The sequence below is a fragment of the Gracilinanus agilis genome, chromosome 1 (assembly GCF_016433145.1).
Source record: "Gracilinanus agilis isolate LMUSP501 chromosome 1, AgileGrace, whole genome shotgun sequence".
In the NCBI taxonomy this organism is placed as follows: domain Eukaryota; kingdom Metazoa; phylum Chordata; class Mammalia; order Didelphimorphia; family Didelphidae; genus Gracilinanus; species Gracilinanus agilis.
In genome coordinates, this window is record NC_058130.1 from 445363788 (window position 1) to 445383493 (window position 19706).

Below are 19706 nucleotides of genomic sequence, written 5' to 3' on the forward strand. Positions count from 1 at the left end.
TTTGTGTCTTTGCCTCTAATCTCTCCATTTTCCAATCTAACACCTGTACAACTGTCAAATAATCTTCCTAAATCACGTCTGAATTTTTCATTTCCATAATCTGAAATATTTGATAGTTCCTTATTGCCTTTAAGCTAAAAGATCTTTGATTTAGAGACTATTTCTGCTCTGAAGCCCTATTGTATCCAAAGAAACTCTTAATGTTATCCCTTTTCATAAAGGGTCTTGGATTATGTTTGTCCCTATTACTGTTGTATGTTCCCCCATATGAATCTCCTTGAAGGTGAAGACCAATTTATTTTTGTATCTTCAGAACATATCCCAATGATTTTTAAATGACTGGCTCTTAAAAAATATTTCTTGAAGATGGAACCCAAGAGGAAGTAATTGAGGATGATTTTTTTAAATTCACAGTAAGAATCAGTTTATGGAACTTGGGTATCTTTAGCCTACAGATTTTGAAGCATAAAATGACCAACTTCCTTTTCAATCACTGAAAGTCTCTGAATTTCCTTAACAGTTCTAAAATATGTCATGGGTAGGCATAATAATCTGTCCAGAAGCCTTTACATTTTTATTTGTCTTGAACTCTTGCTGCAAAAGCCAGTCCTGGATAGCCCAACTGGTGCTGTGATCACAGCTGAAAAACCTCCATTCTTCCTCTCATCTTGGCTATTCCAGCTGGCCATTTCACTTCCCCATGGAGGCAAAAGCTCTTCAGCTGAATTTGATGATGAGAAACCTCAAGGTTATGCAATGCCTGAGACTTAACTTTCCTGTTTTTGTTTGTTTGTTTTTTTTCTTTTTCCTTTGGTTTTTCTGGTGGTTTTTGCTGATAAGTGTCTCCCTATGTAAAGAGCAGGCACTTTAGCATTATGAAGGTGTGAGCTGTCCTGATTCTCAAGTCTAGCTTCTTTCCAATTAAAAACATCTTTTTCTCTGTATTTGATTTTATTTTTCAGGTAGAAAAAAGATAGCAACTTTTAAAGAAATGAAGAACTCTTGTAGGGAAAAAGGATTAAAAACTGAAAAAAACTAGAATAATGGATTGAAGTTGCAGATAGTCATATCATTAGTTTGATATGGGGCAATTTTTTTCTAATACCCAGTGCCATTACAAAATGAAATAAGACATCTTTAGAGTGGGTTCTTCCTAAATAGAACTAAATTAGTAACTCCCTAAATTAGGTTGAGTGCTTCTGATAACTTCTTTCTCCCAACTCAAAACCTGTGATAGGTCTAGGCCCACCCTCTTTCTCCTCTTTAATAGGGATTAGCTTTTTCTAAAGGAAAAAAAGCTATTCAGAGAATGTGACTGGCTTTAACTTCCCCAGTGCAGTTTCTTTATTCCCTGAAGGAATAAAAATTCTCAGCCAAAAGCAATTGGACACCATCCTAATTAATGGATTTCTGAAGACCATATAAATTACCATATATTTCACAATGTCTTGCCCTGATAACTAGATGCATTTGCATCTATCTGTCTAGTGGGAGGGGTGGTCAGGGGAAGGTATACAGAAAAGCTAATTACCAAGTATCTTAGTTACATAACTTGCTGTGTTAGGGCAAATTAAACATTTTATTAACTGTTCACTGACTATTATTTTATTCTAATATTGAAAATGAACTGAGAATGCTTGTCTTTGAGCGTCCTTCAAAGGTGTTCAAATATAGATAATACAAATAACTCAAATACAAATAGTTAAATATCAAAGATGCACAATAACAATATTAACAAATCATGACACTAAGCTCATTTTTGTGTTCATAATTGCTCAGTTTTGAATAAATTAATACTAAAGTTATTGTAATTTCCTTACATTTGCCATGGTCTGTTGTAAAAGCTTTCGAGCATGAACTTCTTGCCCCTGACCCATAGAAACATAGCGTGTTTCTATTTTCAACCTTTTTCCCAATGCAATGATGGAGTCAGTAGGATCAGAGCCCATAGAAAGAAAACAGATTAGTGGAGTCCGTGGATCTGATTCTTCCCATGTCTTCTCCAGATCTAAGACAAAGCCTTCTGCATATTTTTCTCCCATAGTATCCATGACATATTTACGGGCCTACAGAAAACAAAATATAATGAAATATAGCAGTTGACAAAATAGTCAAATGTCTTCTTAAAGAAAATTCTATTATCAGGAATATGCTTAACGTGATATGTGTGTTTGTAATGTGTTAGTTAAAATCACCTGGGGTTCTATTTGGAAGGATTGAACCTCAATATAGCGTTTGACAAACTTCTGTGGACCTGTGGGGGTCCTTAAAACTACATTTCCCGTGGTCCAACGGGTTTCATGGGTTTCCTGTTTTGGATGAGGTATTAAAGGTGAGAGATTGTTTTAAGTAGGGGGGAGTGACTTGGAACTTCCTCCAGTTACCTGAGCTCGAGGAGAGAGGAAGGGAAATGGCTGAGGTGAGGTTGGAATAGGTTTCTTACAGGCGCGTGGTCAGTTTATCTCTATCAGCATGGCTTTTATTAAAATACTATTCTCCCTTTTGATCTCGGCCCTCATCATTTTTAATCATAACAGTAATAATGCAGCATAGATTTGAAATTTTTTTTAATTTCCCTGAGATACGGTAGTATGTGGGTCCTCCAAAATCTTCATTTTTTCAGTTAAAATTACCATCAATCCTTATTCCAACAATTCCATTTCAAATATCTATAAAATAATTAGAATTAAGAAGTTCCATGTGACAAAGACCATGCTTTCATATTAGGACGTGACATTCTGTTTGTTTCCAAAGCATTTCCCTTTGAAATTTTGATAATTCATTGTTCATTTAATTTATGAAGGTAGTATGTGAATCAACATATTTTTCTAAAAATTTGTCTGGAACATTCTTAATAAACATTAATAATTATGTTATTTGACTTCAAAACAACATAACCGCTGTAATTATTTTGCCCTTTCTCAACTTCGTTTTCTTCTCTTCTTCCTTTTCCCTTATGTTTCCTTCATTCATTATTGTTTTTGTCTGCCTAGTGACTTTTGCTTTCCTTTGAATATAATTTTTCTCCTTTCTATATCCCTAACTTTCAGTTTTAATGGTATAAAACTATCTATCTATCTATCTGTCTATCTTTTTATCTATCTATACTTAATAAATTCCCCTGACATGAATTAACTGACTACCCACTATGATCTTTCAAAAGAGGCTAAAGAACTATTATAAACAATGATTGCCATGCTTAGTGTAATAAAATAAAATAAAATAAAATAAAATAAAATAAAATAAAATAAAACTTCCCTGAACTCAAGAGCATTGTTGAAAAAAAGAAATGATAGAAGAATATCGCATTGTATGAGAGCTTCAGGAGTGATCATTTTTAGCCAAAATGCTTCAAATATGGTGCCAGTTTACCCATAAGAAGGCAAGAAAAGGGTGAGATAAGAGATTTTAAAAAGGTAGGACTTGATATCTCACACTTTTCAGATAATATAGTGGAGTATATGTCCTATTTAACTTGCCCTGGACATTTTAAAATAGTAAATTTTCCAAGGTAAGTATGAAACTAATATGTAGAGATGAGTAAAATGTTTTGATTAATATCAGTTTTAACTTCAACTCATATATAGATTAATGGTAATAGAATTATAATTTTTAAAAAATAACTTTGAAGTTTTGAAATAGTTTGCTATAAAAGTATTGTTTGTATCCTAATGGCCCCTTCAAGGTTTGAACTACACTTTATTTACTACCCTTAGGAGAAGTTGAATTGATTGAGACTTATTTGGACAAAATAATAATAAGGCTGAGTATGTTAAGAAATAAATATTGTCTAAGTGATGACAAGAAGAAAACTGAGAGCAACAAGAATTTAGGATCTTGAGATCACAGGACTCATAGTATTTAGAGATGGAAGAGAATTTAGAGATCCTCTAGTGAAGTTCACTCCTGTTATGTAACAGATGAGAAAAATTAAGGTCCAGGAAGCTGAAGTAAACTTTCTATGTTCATTGAGATAATAAGTAGCAAAGAATAATATTCCTTATCAAGGAATCATCAACTCTGGATAATATAAGGAGTCACACTATACAACTGGGTTATGAAATAGCTTTTCTAGCGAACTTTGGCATTCAACTACAAGCCCTCTCAAAACTTCAATAAAAAATTTCTCTATATGATTTTTGGAGCTGTTTTATTGTTGTGCTGGTCTTTAAAGAAATTTTAAAATTACACACTTAGATAGACTATGACAGCATATATCGTTATATTTATAAGCAGCAATCAACCAGATTCTTGGAGACAAACAAACTTCTATGATATCAAACCACTAGTCTACAGACTTTGGAAAGATTTTGTGAAGCAATATTCTGAAGACATTAGCAGACTAATTCAAACATGAATACAGGGCGGCCATCTCATCATTTCCCGCTTTCACCATTTCCAATTTCTCAGTACTCAGAGCTGCAGGTCTTCACCATGGCCTTTCCAAGCATGAGAACTCTCCTCTCCTCCATTATCCTCTCCCCTTTTCAGTTTCTTTTTATATTTAGACTAGGATCTCCTTGAGGGCAGGGACTATCTTTCTATGTATCCTTAATACTTAGCACAAAACAGAATATATGAATATAAAGTCAAACTTTTTTTAAAAATCCAATAAGTACATATAATCTAAATAAAATGGAGAATGCATACACACAACCAGAGAAATTATCTAAAATTGAATTCACAACACTGTTGCCTACTTTGGTCAATGTGGATTTTTTTCAAATAATAATCCATTTGAGGTCATGTCAAATGAGAGAAGAATAAAAAATAGATTATATCTACTGACAGCATTCTTTGCATAGCTATTTTCTTCTAGAGGCACCTGTCTCCAGAACTGTAGTCATATGAAAAATACTAGACTTATAGTTTAGAAGACTTCAATTTGAGACGTATCCCTATCATCTACTAAGTTTTTAGCAAAAGGCAAATCACTTAACTTTCAATCCTAGTTTCCTCATTTATATAAATATAGATAATGCTATTTAGGCTATCTACTTTTCAAGAATATAATTGTGAGCATTAAACATATGCAATGTACTTTTTAATCATAAAATTCTATGATATGATATGAAAGAAATAATCATGTGGCCCAATATTAAGCCAAATAATTTCCACCAAACATTGAAGTGCTTTATATAAACATCAATTTCAAAATATACCAAATGGAATTTAAAGAAAGTTTTAATCTTAAAAGTACAAATGAACCTCACAACAATCCTATAAGGTAGACACTACAGGTATTGTCATCACCATTTTATAAATGAAGAAACTGAGCCTCAGACATGGAAAGAGGCCTGGCTATAGGTAACAAATATAAGAGGCAAGATTTGAGCCCAAACCTGTTGATTCCAAGTACACCATTTTAGTCACTGGTGGAGGATTGCTGGAGGAATTTCATTGAAATTATCATATAAAATATTTTGTTAAATTTGAATTGCAGTTGTATTTTTTAAAACTATCTATTTTACCCTTGCCTGATACCTCCATTTCCTCATTTGTAAAATGAAGAGTTTAAGTTACATTATGGAAAACTCTGTTCTCTAAAACACTTTTTTATTCTATAATTTACCTGTGCAATGGTTCTATCAGGGCACCAAGACCTAATAAGTAGGAGACGTCGAAAGCAGTCAAGAGATTGATCATAGGCATTTGGAGCAGGTTCCTCCTCAGGATTTTCCTTATCAAACCAAATTTTCCACATTTTCTCATTCCTTGAAATCTTAAAATACATAAAGATAAAAAAAAGTCACACTGCACAAAAATCATGCTAGAATACACTGCAAAAACATTTTTCAGCAGAAATTCTGGACTACCTGAACATTAGTAGACTTGACCAATTTTTCCTTTATTGTTAAACCTTATGTTTTAAGTGCTTAAGAGTGAGAAAAAAAGTTAAACATTAAATAAAATTGACTCTAGATTCTGGTTGTGTTAACATTATTTCAATGAAAGCTATATGTGTTATCCTCACATTTCCCATGTTTTTTAAAGTTATATACTTTATAAGGAATAAAAGTGACAATTTTTATAATTGTCTTAAGAAATCTCATTTGCTTGACAAAAATTATAAAAAGCTAGAAATGGATTGTTATGCTAAAATAATTGAAAAGGTCATCTACTGTTGATTTCTTCATTTTCTTTAATCACATTTTTCTTATTATTCTACAGCATGGGCATAGACTTCATCATTCAACTGGAATTGCTCTCTACCAATGATCTCATAATAACCAAATCCAATGTTTTTTTCTCAATCTTCCTTCTTCTTGACCTCAATTACCATCTTTATGTTGATGAGTCTTAGATCTACTTTTCCAACCTTAACCTCTCTTCTACCCTACATTCTCACATCTGTAATTACCTACTGAATATCTCAAATTGGTTTTCCAATAGACATGTTAAAGTGAACATGTCCAAAACTGAGCTCATTTTATTTTCCCTGATATTTAGCCCTCTTTCTAACTTCTCTATTACTATCAAGATTATCATCTTCCTAGTCCTCTGAGCTTGCAACCTAAGTGTTATTCTAAATTCTTCTCTTTGTCTCTGTCTCTCTCTGTCTCTCTCTCTCTCACTTTCTCACTCTCTCTTTCTCACTCTCTCCTCTATATCCATGTGTTCCTATTGATTTTAACTTCATTTCATCTCCTGTATGTTTCTTTCTCTCCCATGATATTTTCACTACCCTCTATAAAACCTTAATTATTTTATGCATGGAATATTACTTCAGTCTGTTGGTTGTTCTCCTTGCCTCAAGTCTTTCCCCACTTGTTCTTCCTGCATTTGGCTGTCAAACTGATTTTCATAAAGAGCAGATTGGCCCCTGTCACCTCTCCCCCACATCTGAAAAACTTCAGTGACTCCCCATCACCTCCATGATCAAAAATAAAATCCAATTTGCTTTGAAAGTCATTTATAAACTGACCACCTTCTGTCTATCCAGTCTTCTTACATCTTCTTCTCACACATATTGTGATCTAGTGATACTGATCTCCTTGCTATTCCTTGCTCAATGGACTCTATCTTCTAAATCTAGCCATTTTCTCTGGCTGACCCAAATGCCAATAATGCTTCTTTCCTCATTTTAACCTCTTGGATTCCCTAGTTTCCTTCAAGAATCATCTAAAGATCCATCTAGTACAAGAAGTCTTTCTTTATCCCCCTTAATCCAAGCAGCTTCCACTGTTGATTATTTCCAAGGGATCATGTATATATCTGGTTTGTATATAGTTGTTTGTCTATTATTGTCTGCTGCTTTAGATAATGTGTTTGTTGAGAATGGGATCCATCTTTTTCTCTTCTTTCTATTTCCAGCACTCTGAACAGTATCTGGCACCTAGTAGGTGATTAATAAATTCTATGACTGAAACAGGATTGTCATGAGACTTACTAATGCCCATATATTAAAGCAATGTACAAAAAGCCAACAAATACATTCCATATCCTTTGGAACCTTATAGTATAGGTCACAAAAAAGTCATATAGATCAACAACTGAAGATTGATTGAATAAATATTTAAAGTATACAAGAAGTCATAAAATCAAAGGATAAATGTCTTTGGTGAGTATTTGAGTAAAAGGAAGATTTTAACATATATTTGTTTTTACAACTTGAAGTCAGGAAAAAGTGGCCATTTCTCCAAATAGGAAAGACTGAGGCCACATGAAATAGTGAATAGATCACTAGACTTATAGTTAGGGAGATGCAATTTCATTTCTGGCTTTAGACCTCACTAGCTGTGTGGTTTAGAGAAAGTTATTTGATCGCTTCAAGCCTGAGTTCTCTCATTTTTAAAATAATAAGAGGATCAGATTTGACCTCTGATGTCCCTTAGAACTCTAAATAACTAAATTACAGGAATAAGTTAAATGGGACAAATGAGGGCAAATGTATTACAAGCAAAGCTTGTTTCAGATGCAAAACTAGGGTGACTAATAAATACAGAGCATTCAAAGATGAATACCAGCCAGGAAAAGAAGCAGTAAATTGTGAGGCACATAAGGAAAACCACAGGGGGAATAGCTTGATGCAGCCTTTACAGAGTTTTGAAGCTCAGTTCCTTTTTTCCATATAAAAAATTCTGATTTTTCTATTTTGTTTTCATTTGATGACATTTAGTTAAACTCCTGAAAAAAATAAAGAACTATTAAAGTATTTAAATCTTGTATTACATCAGATGTCAGGTAGTACAACTAAGGGAACAATAGGCCTTAAATTAGGCACTCCCTCATCCCTTTGAAACATGCTCTTGACTAATCCAATTTTCAACTCACTTGCAGCAGACACAAGAAGAGTACAACAGGTAAAACAAATCAATTGGAAGAAAAATATGCACATAGCAGCACAATATCCTACAAGTTCATGCAAGTAATCCTACTCTCTTAGTTAACATGGCCCTATAACCAACAAGAGGCCACCAATGTGTGACATTGGCTCTGTGTTATGCTATTGGGTGTTGAAAAAGCAGATGGTTTTAGCAAATATGGAAGGCAAAGACAATAAATATTCCCTCCATTTGAAGCTGGTAAGTCCTCTGAAGTTAGAGCTAAAAGAATTAACATTGGTTCTCTCCAGAGGAAATTTTTCTAACGGTTCTGCTTCTGCCTGATATGTAGAAATTGTAGAGTATGCATGCTTCCTCTGTTGACAAACTTTCAATTTATGTTTTTGGGATAGCTTTTTTCCCCTAATTACTGTGTATCAAGTCAGTCTAGCTGACTTGTGCCTGGGAAAATTTGGTTCAAGGAAGAGGCATCATTAGAGGGCTTTGCGCAAACTGCACATACAGGGAGATTTTTAAATAAAACTCTGTATGAAATCCCTTAGACAACATTTTCAAAAATGTCTATAATATGTTCACCAGGTTGTTCATTCCACTTGTGGAATAAAATTCTATAAATGATGTTGATAAGAAGCATAATAAGAAGCATAATAATAATTCTATAAGTTCATCAAATATTTCAATTTTAGGTGAAAAAGTACAGTTATAAATAATGTAGTCTACAACTGGGTGTATCAGGTCTCTGAGAAGTTCAAAAATTCTGTTTGGAAACTCCTTTTATTTTTTGTTTTTGTTTTCTTTTTTGCTTTGGATAAAAGACAAGGGTATTTAGATAAGAATTCTGATAATTGGGCTTTCTGATCTATTTGTATTCACTCTTCCTAAAAGCAGCTATTTTAAAATTTCTTGATTTTTTTTAAACTCCAAATTGGAAGTTGTATTTAGATATTTAACAGAAGTATCTAAAAGTGAATTTATCTACCTCTATTTGCCCAGATTTAACAGAATCTTAATTTTGTCCCAAGAAGGGACAAAAGGGCCTTCAATGGGATAGTGATCTTCGCTTATTTTTTAAAAGACTTTTCATTAAATCATTTTAGCATACAATTGCAGAAACTTAAAGAGAATGGAAATGCTAACATTGTTCTACATTGATCCCTGACATGCAGAATATCTTTCTTCTCCTCATATAGCAATTTTTCTATTCAGAAACTTCAAATGTCCCAGCTTAGTAGTTCCTTGCCATATCTGAGTGTTAAAAATAGAGTACTGGTTAGTTTATTATGGAAAAAGTTCTTATAGATGCCAACATAAAGCTGGTAATAGGACATTTCTCCTTCATCCTAACATGGTGGCAATTAAATATTAACACCTGACATACCATTATTATAAAGTTAATTAAACATGTTACCTACTTGATCAAGGATGTCTGAAAACTGTCTAAGTTTACTAAGTTCCACCAAATTTAACCATGTCATATCCAGGATCCATTTAGATGGTTTAGGGGGACAGGCTTTAAGATCCAATGAAGCACCACCTATAAAATTGAATAAACAATAGCATAAAACTTTCTTTTTCCATATTTAAAAATTAATCTCATCTTAATATTTTATAGTTCGGAATTTCAGAAACATAAACTTGAATTCACTTTTAATCATACAGTTTAAAGTAAATTTACCAGTGTCAGGGATTTTGATCCAATTCTAAAAAGAAGAATTTTCCAATGTTAACAGAAGCAGTATACTTAAGGAAAAACATTTATCAGAGTTGTCAGTGGCACTGTGTCAGCGAGGGGCCCATTTATAAAAATCCTGTTCCAAAATTCAATATATCATTTTCCTTTCCTTCCCTGCATATTGACCACGTTTTTCATATGTGTTGGTTCAGTACATTTTTCCACTTAGCATACACATCACTCCTAAATTTTCACTCACAAGGAAAACTGAACTCTTAAAATTTGACAGTGTGCAGAATGCCTCTGAAATAAGTGGCATTTTGCTCACTGTAGCAGTCACAGCTAAATACAGAGTCCAATCTAGTAAAATGGCACACTATCCATACCTGCATTCAAGGACATATTTAGTCAGTTAAATGCATTACGATTCCCTGACTTCCTAATCAAAATGCATTCTTACTTTTCAGCCTACCCTTGTTTAAACTTTCTGCAGGATGTATACTCTTGACTACCCTCACTTTCTAGATGTTCTTTCCTTCTTTACTTCAAGTTTCATTGCTTTTTCCTATTACCATTCAAATCTTGTTGGTTCATCTTCCTCTACCCATCTCCTAACTTTATGTTTTCCCTGAAACTCTGTCCCTAAGACCTTGTCTTTTCTTTTACATATCAGGGGCATTGTAAAGGTCACCTTAGTGCATATCAAGAAGTCTTCAATTCAAATCCTACCTCACATATTTTCTAGATTTATAACTTTGAACAATTCATTCAATCTCTCCCAGCCTCATTTTATTCTTCTCTAAAAAGGGAATAATAGTTGTAGCTATCAAAGAGTATTAAAAGGCATGAATGAACTAATTAGTACAAATTTTAGGCAAGTTTTAAATTCTTATTCAAATGTAAGCTATTTATATAATTACCACATTTCTCTCTTTGAACCTTTCTAATCTTCTTATATGCAGTTTATTCCCTTCCATGCATTCTGTGATCCAGTTATATTAGCCTACTTGCTCTTTTTTTCAACCAACATACTACGTATTTGCTTCAGCTGTCTCTCATTCCTGGAATCCTCTTCCTCCCCATGCAATCCTCCCTAGCATCCTTCAAGACTCAGCTCAAATCCCATCTTCTATAATAGACCTCCTCCCTCACCTGGAATCTACTCTCTAAGGTTATCATCTATTTACATTATAAATATGTTGTTTAAACACAGACACATCATTATCTGCATGTTGTCTCCTGTCTTAGACTGCAATATACTTGAAAGCAAATTTTTTGCCTTTCTTTGTATATGCTGTGCCTAAAACCTAATAGTTAGTATTTAACACATGCTTGTTCATGGACTTTGACAAATTCATCCTTTCCTGTGTCTTCAACTATTCTCTCTAGGTAGATGAATAACAAATCTCTATATTCAACCTTGAATTTTCTCCTAAATTTGAGTCTTATCATTTCCACGGCTATTAATTTTACTCTGATGTTCCATTGCCATCTACAACACTATGTGTCCAAAACTAAGCTTATGTTTTCCCCTAAACCTACACCTCCTCCTAACTTATTTGTTTCTTTTTGTGAATGTACCATATACCTAGTCATCCAAATTTAAAACCATGGCATCATCTTTGACTTCTCTCTACTTTAACCTCCAAATGGATGCCAAGTCCCATCATTTCCATCCTGGAATCCTTATTAATATATCACTATCATCCATTTTTTCAGGTATTTTCTCTCTCTTTCTTCTCTCTTTCTCTCTCTGTATTCTGTCTGTCTGCCTAATATATAAACATATTTGTAAATATATGAAGTCTCTATATTGCTTAATATTTGACCAAAGGATACAAACTACTAGGCCTGCATCTAAAAGAGATCAAATAAAAAAGAAAAGGTCTTATGTGTACAAAAATATTTATAGTAGCTATTTTACATCTGCCTTCTAAGAGGCATACCATCAAATGGGAAATGGCTGACCAAATTATGGCATATGAATGTCATTGTGCTAGTATATTATCTTATAAGAAATAATGAAAGTGGTTTCAGAGAAGTCCCAAAAGTCTTATTTAGATTACACAGAGTGAAAAGTGCAGAACTAGAATAATTTATGCTATAACAAATACATTGTAAAAGATGAATAATTTTGAAAGAAATAAAATCTCTAATAATTGCCATGATCAACTTTAATTCCCAAGGATGATACAGGATGCAACTCATCTCCTGAATGAGAAATGATTAGCTATTGAGATGCATTTTGGGGCATGGCAAATATTAGAATTTATTTTGCTTGATTCTGTACAAGAATTTTATTTTCATTTTTCTGGTAGGGGAAGAGAAGAGGGAAAATTAATGCACATTAATAAAAAATTTAATTTTAGAAAAGAAAGCCTACATGCTAAAACTAAGGATAACCTTGGGGAAGTGGAGGATTTTGCCAAAGGATTTCTTAATTTCCAATGAAATATGTTTGATGATGAAAAATAAAGAATTTTATCAAAAAATAAAAAACCAGAAATCCAAGGTTGGTACCCAAGAGATTAGTATATACTACAAAGAAAGTAGAATAGCAAAATACATGACAATATGCAAATATATATCCAAAAATAAAATACTTTACTTTTGAAATTGCATGAACAGGCAAAATATATAAGTAATTGATTTACCATATTAGATATCCTAAAGATAAATAACAAATTTGGCCTTGTATTTCTCACATGATGGAAGAACTCTGAATGGATTATAGATCTAGAAAGGAATACTTTGAATAGAAAAATAATGTGGGATGCTGTAGTAGCTTTGTATGTTAAGTAGATATGCTCTTGTGAAAAGACACACAATTCAAAGGGAGAAAGAGCAAATAATTTCATGAAGATCAATAAAGAAAAAAGAGATAAAAGGGTAAGGAATATATCTAAGTAGACCACCTGAATAAAAATGAGATAAAGAATTTTAAAAAGAGATCACAATCACAATATGTCCACATAATAATTTAGTGATGGGAAACTTCAACTATTAAGAGCTAACTCTATACCAAAAGCAGAACAGCTGAGAGATTGCCTTAATGGAGATTTCATCCTTGTACATCTTGTCCTAGAGACAGAACTGGGAACAATGGATTTAACTTGCAGAGCTGCAGCTTTAAAATGGAGAGAGAGAGAGAGAGAGAGAGAGAGAGAGAGAGAGAGAGAGAGAGAAACTTTCTAACAATTAAAGCTATCCCAAAGAAGAATGGACCTCTTAGGTGACAGTGGAATTCTCCCTCATTCAAGTTTCTTCAAACAAAAGTTAGATGATCTCATGCCAACTATGTCATAGAACACATCATTAGACTAGGTGAACTTTGAGAGTATTCCATCTCTGAGTTTCTTTGATATGATAACCAAACTGGGAAGACAACAGAAGAACATGCTGTATAAGGATCAAATGAAAGAACTAGGAAGACCTGGTGGTATGTGAAAGGAATGCTAAGGTTGATATAAGAAAAAAGTCTTAAAATGATTAGCATTATCCAAGAGTAGAATAGGCTATCTCTTGACAGTAAGTTCTGCTTCATTCAAAGCCTTATAAAGAGGCTGGGTCAGTGGAAGAGAAACTTAAGTAAATAATGGCTAATCTATAGGTCCTTTGAAGTTCTTTCCAACCCTCAGCCTGATTTTGTGATAATTTGTTAAGAAGAACTCAAAAAATAATATATGCCAGGTATATACTAAAGATATTTATTGAGCAAATGCCTACTTTATCCAGTTATAATATTACCAAATCATTACTTTTTCCAGATTTACTTCAGCACATTCCCATAGAATCAAATGTATTCCTAAGGTTCTAAAAACATTTCAATAAACAGCATTGGTATGGTACCAAAAAAAATTGTCACAATTTAAGGCAGTTCTTAAAGATATAAGATAGCTAGTTAAATAAATTTCTATCCAATTGCCATGGCAACTCTCCCATTCTTCATAAAATGAAGAGAATCAGTTTATGATGAAGGGGCTAGGAGAAAAAAACTTCAAGTGTTTAGAAAAATGTTTTGAATGTGTTCTTAAACATCAGCTATTTCTTTAATATGCTTTGAACTGTCGCCCTACTTTACCTTTCTCAGTCATTCAATATAGAACCCCAAAGTCTACCAATGTTCATCTGAATTGCTGGAATGCTAGTTTAAACTGATATGAATATATTTATAAAATATATCTACAAAGCTCATATCTCAATCTTTCTTATACTTAGGTTAAAACACACCTAGCCAAAGGGACTGCTGTTAGAAAAACAATAAACAAACCAAATGAAAATTCAAAATACTTTGCAGTCAAATTCCAAGGATAATTGAACATTATCTCACTCTCCTAATTTTCCAACTACCTGTTGCTACTTCAAAAGTAATTTAGAGTCGCATACTATTCCATCCTAAAAAATACACTTTTTGGCATGAAAACTAGAGACAGTTTGGGACAATATACAAATACTTTATCTTCCCAAATGACATTTAAGGGCTCTAAAAATGATGATGGTGGTGATGGTGGTGGTGATAGCATTTATATTATGTGTTAAGGTCTTCAAAGTACTTAACATATGCTTTGTCATCTTATGCTCACAATAATCCCTGGAGGTAAGGTGCTATTATTTTCCTCATTTTATTGATGAAGAAACTGTGAGAGAAAAGGAGAGAAGTTAAGGGATGTGACCAAAGTCACATGGCATTAGAGTCAGATTAGAAATCAAGTATTTCTGAATCCGAGTGCAGCATCCCATGCACTGTACCATTTAGATGACTTCCAAAGGGTTATAAAGTAGAAGAAAGCACAGGATTTAGAGCTGGAAGATATAGGTTTCAGCTCAGCCATTTACTACCTCTAAGACATGGAGAATGTCATTTAACTTTCCTGAACATTAGTTTCCACATATATAAAATAAGGTCATTTGACCAGATGTCACCTTAAAATCCCTTTAGCTTTAAGAGTATAATACCTGATCCTATGGTATACAAATATAAATATTAAATTCCCCCCAAGTGGACAATCACAAATTCTTCCTCTAGAAAGTTAAGTGAAGTATTTATTTGTGAGTCTATTTTTTAAGCCAACACCCATAAAAATGTAAATGATAACCCAGTGCAAAGAAAAAATATTTTGTAAATTAAAAGAATTGTTCAAAAGTCTAAGATGACAGACATCTCTATAACATTTTTAAATGGAAAATTAAATGTTTATTTTCCCAAATTATTCTAACCTAGAATATTAATTCTAAATTAAATAGAATTAAATTAAATTATTATAGAATTAAACTAAAACAGGATATTATTCATTCTTCCATATTGCAATTTTATTCATCTCAAGTTGAAATGCATCAAATCTTAAATTAAAAACAAGAGGAAATTATATGAGGAAAAGATAGCTCCTTTGAAGGACATTCACAATAATTCCCACTACTCCCACTATGTAATTGTTCCATTGACCTTTAATAAGGGTGAGAAACTCTTCATGTTTTATTCTATTTCTCTGTATATCAATCTTCAGAGTAAGCAGCAAGGTGAACAAGAACTTGTGCTCCTCATACAATCCTCGAGCGGCATATTTATAAACCTCATAGGTCATGTGTTCAATAATATTAGCAATTCTCTTGCTTGTAATTGGACTCTTGACAGACCTACGAAAAAGAACATTTAAACTTGGTTTATTTCGCTGCCCTTTTCAATTGTCTACTTTAAAAAACCAAAAACTTCTCCAATAAAGAATAAGTAACCTTTTAGAACCAAATCTCATTTCCACATATCAAGAGTACCCAGGCTGCCCATTACAATAACAACAATTCTCTACAACTGAAATAACATGAGACATCTCACCTTTGTCCGAGTCAAATTTATCTTCTAGGCATTGTTATTTTTGATAATATCCTGGTAACTCTAATGCATGAAGATTAATTAGAAGCTAAAAATCATTTTTTAGACATTTTACAGTGTTTTACCTGAATATTCAATGTCAGATCATAGTATGTTAGTAAATTCATTAATTTTTCATATAAACGGAAGTTTTAGATTTGGAAGGTCCCGAAAAAGTAACTAGTCTAACTCTCCTAAGATATGAATTATATCTCTAACATTCATGATAAATGCTCATCAATTGTTTGTATATATATACAAACAATTATATATATATAATTTACATATCTATACATATGTGTGTATGTATGTGTATATAATATACATATATGTACATATAAGCTGACTATTAAAACAGTCTACTACATTTTGTGACAGTTCTAATTATTAAGAAGTTTTTCCTAGTAGCGAGTCCTTTTGCCTCCCACTAGCTATCATATATCAGTAGTCCTAGAGCTGACTTTTGGATCCAAAGAAAAGAAATTGCTTCTCTCTTGGCTCCCCATATTGAATATCAAAATACAAACAAAGAGCAAAGACTTTGAAAGATCACCTTTAAGCTATCCATAGAAGCACTCTCACAAGGGGGAACAGGAAATTGGATTAGCAAGAGTTGTGAAATCTCAAAATCTTGATCAAAATATAGAGAATCCTTAATAGCCAGAAACTCTGGCTAAATGGCTATAAAAATATACAACTTTTTGTCAAGAAATTCATTTTTTATGGTTCACAGTTGACCCTAATCATTTAATAAAAAGAGTAGGTCATTAGACCTTCATTACCTTTAAATGATACAAGGAACAATTTGGAGATATATCCTTACCAAAGTTGGAAAAAAAGCAACTTCTTGCCTCTCCTTTATAATTTTAATGAATCATCAAATTATTCTATTAGATGTAGTTTTTCTAATCTCTGCTTGGCTGCTTTTCCTAAATAGAAATTGGTCCAACTATAAAACCGTGCATACCCTTTGATCCAGTAATGCCAATACTGGGTCTGTATCCTCAAGAGATAATGAAAAAGGGGAAAGGACCTACTTGTACAAAAATATTTATTGCCGCTCTTTTTGTAGTAGCAAAGAATTGGAAATTGAGGAGATGTCCATCAATTGGGGAATGGCTGAACAAATTATGGTACATGTTGGTGATGGAATACTATCATGCTATAAGAAATGATAAGCAGGATGATTTCAGAAAAAGCTGGGAAGATCTGCAGGACCTGATGCAGAGCGAAATAAGCAGAACAAAGAGAATATTATACAAAATTGTACAAATGAACAGTAATATTGTACAATTATTACCTGTGAAAACTTGGTTAATCTGGCTCAAACCTGAAAGACTTATGACAGAGAATGTCTAGCTACCTCCAGGGAAAGAGCTGTTGGAATTGTCTTTCATATCAGTATATTTATGGTAGTATTTGGGGGTTTGGTTATATATGAGTGTGCTCTTACAACAATGACCAATATGCAAGTATATTTTGCATGACAATAAAAATAAAATTTTAAAAAGAAAAGAAATTGGCCTAAACAGGCCTGCTTGTCCAGATGTATTTTTTTTCCTATTTCTTACTTAAGTATGATATGTACTCTACTTATCTACACATATCTTTGAATGGGATGATCATGAATTCTTTGCCTTAAATATTATTTCATCTATAATTATTTTAGCTTGTTTTGATATTTGAAGCGCATATATCCTTTTCCCTTAATTTAATCATTTGATTTTGTTACTTAAAATTTGTGCATAATGTCTTTTGTAGTTATTTTAAGAACCATAATTAGGAACGTGGGGGCATGAAACAGTCAGGTACCACCAATTATTCCTAACTCTGGGAATATTGGGGGAAAGGGAGAATGAAATCAATGTAGGGCTGGTCTGAGGAATTCACCTTGGATTCTATTCTGTAAGGATGTATGACAGAAAGGAGGAAGTAGCATCTGGTGGTTTTCTACTTTAACTGGTTAGTCTTACTTAGTGATAAACTAAGTGATTTTTATGCCTATGCTATCTCTATGCTCCAGGAATTTTCTTTGGCTATTTCCCATGCCTTTGATGCTCTTCTTATCATCTCTTCTTCCTGGTTTCTCTGGCTTCTTTAATCCCAACTAAAATCCTATTTTCTACAGGTTTTAGGTGAATCTGGATTGTTCATATGAATTTGTTTGTTTATTGTCTCCCTCAATAGATTATCAAGTCTTTGAGGGCAAGGAATGTCTTTTGTCTTTTTGTATCTTCATTGTTTAGCATAGTACCTTGCAAATGGTATTTACTTACTAAAGGCTTAACTGACTTTGCTGACTGGTTGTATGTTGCTAAAGTACTTCTGATAACTTCAGGTGACTAGTCCTTGGAAAGATTAATAATACTGAATTTTTAGGTTACTTGATGAACCTAAAAATAAATTCGGAGAAATAGAGAAAACATGTGTGGCTGTTCTCAATAATCATAGCCTCAGCTCTAAGCTCCAGTGGTAACACAGCTTCTTGTCAGTTTTCTAAAACAGACATGCTTTTATTTACTTGTTTAGGTTTAATGCCTGAATCCCAGATTCTAAGTACATATTTACATTTTATAAGAATTTAAACACAATACATCATTCAGAATCATTCATAGAGGCTACATGCTTGTAATTAAAATTATCAAATAATCACCAGGACCCAGAGATGTAAAAATTCAACTCAGCTTCTTGTGTGTCATATTACCTGGCCAAGGAAAGGTCAAATAACCCCAGAAACTGCCGTAGTGAAGTCTGATACATCACATTAACCACACTCATCTCTGTGATGAGGAAATAGAGTATGCTTCCCCTTGTGGCCACTGGTAAGGGAAAAAAAAGAACAAGGCTGTGTACTTCATGAAAAGGGAATAAATTATACATAAAAATAGATAAGCCTAACTTTAAGTACAATAGAACAATTATTTTGATTTGCATGCCTAATGAAAACCAACCAATACTTGCCACTAGATCATAGCAATATGAATTTATTGATCAATTTATGCCTAAAATATATGGTTCATGGCAGTCATTAAAAAGTAAAAAAACCGAAATGATTTTTTCAATTGTGCTTTTTTCCCCTTAGAATATACAATTCCTTAATAACTATATAAGTATTCTCTCTTTTTTAAGAAGGGAAAAAAATCAGAGAGACAGAGAGAGACAGAGAGAATGAAAAAGGAATCCAAAAATTACCAGAGAGTTTCTGCCCCAGAGCTTAAGATGAGGCTCTTTTTAGAGGTGCCAGAGTAGAACCTGTCTACCAGCCATATCTTAAACTTCATAGTAATTATTGATGGTTTGGTCTCTAAAACAAAAGGGAACAGCCCCCTGGCTACAATGACAATTGATTATTCTTCATATCTAAAGAAGATATTATATATAGAATCATGTCTTTGATCATTCTTCTAAGTAGTGGAGATGATGCCTCCCATGGCTCTTTATCTTTCCCCTAATTCTCCCTGTGACCAAGGGTATATATTTTCAAAACAGTTGGTTGAGGTAGAGATGATTTTTATAATCACAGAATGATGACACTGGCAGACCTGCATATAGAGCGTGCTTAATGTTATTGGCCTCATTAAGACAACCATCTAAACAATATGGTTTAAAGTTCTTAGAAACAATAGTAAAAATATGTTAACTCTTCACTTCTCAGTTTTCAGAAAAGCATAAAAAATTCTTTCTTTTTTCTTTCAATGACTTAAAAAATGAGAGAAAATAATGTGATTGAAGGGAAACAACAAACTGGGAAAATTTTATAACAAATTTCTTTGATAAAGGTCTCAATTCTCAAATACATAAAGAACAAAGTCAAATTTAAAAGAAAACAAGCCATTCCCTAATTGATAAATTGTCAAAGGATATGAATAGGCATTTGTCAGAT

The 19706-nt window shown here is 32.9% G+C and overlaps 1 protein-coding gene across 1 annotated transcript in view; it reads right to left on the reverse strand.

The window, feature by feature from the left end:
• The window catches only part of DNAH5 (dynein axonemal heavy chain 5), a 293673-nt gene that overhangs the window by 38280 nt on the left and 235687 nt on the right, over nt 1-19706 (reverse strand). Inside the window, exons 67-71 of the mRNA XM_044681991.1 lie at nt 18528-18642; nt 15401-15591; nt 9698-9819; nt 5573-5722; nt 1821-2066 (exon numbers count right to left, since the gene is read on the reverse strand). Of these exons, the coding sequence (XP_044537926.1) occupies nt 1821-2066; nt 5573-5722; nt 9698-9819; nt 15401-15591; nt 18528-18642 (824 nt within the window). The remainder of the gene's footprint in view (nt 1-1820; nt 2067-5572; nt 5723-9697; nt 9820-15400; nt 15592-18527; nt 18643-19706) is intronic.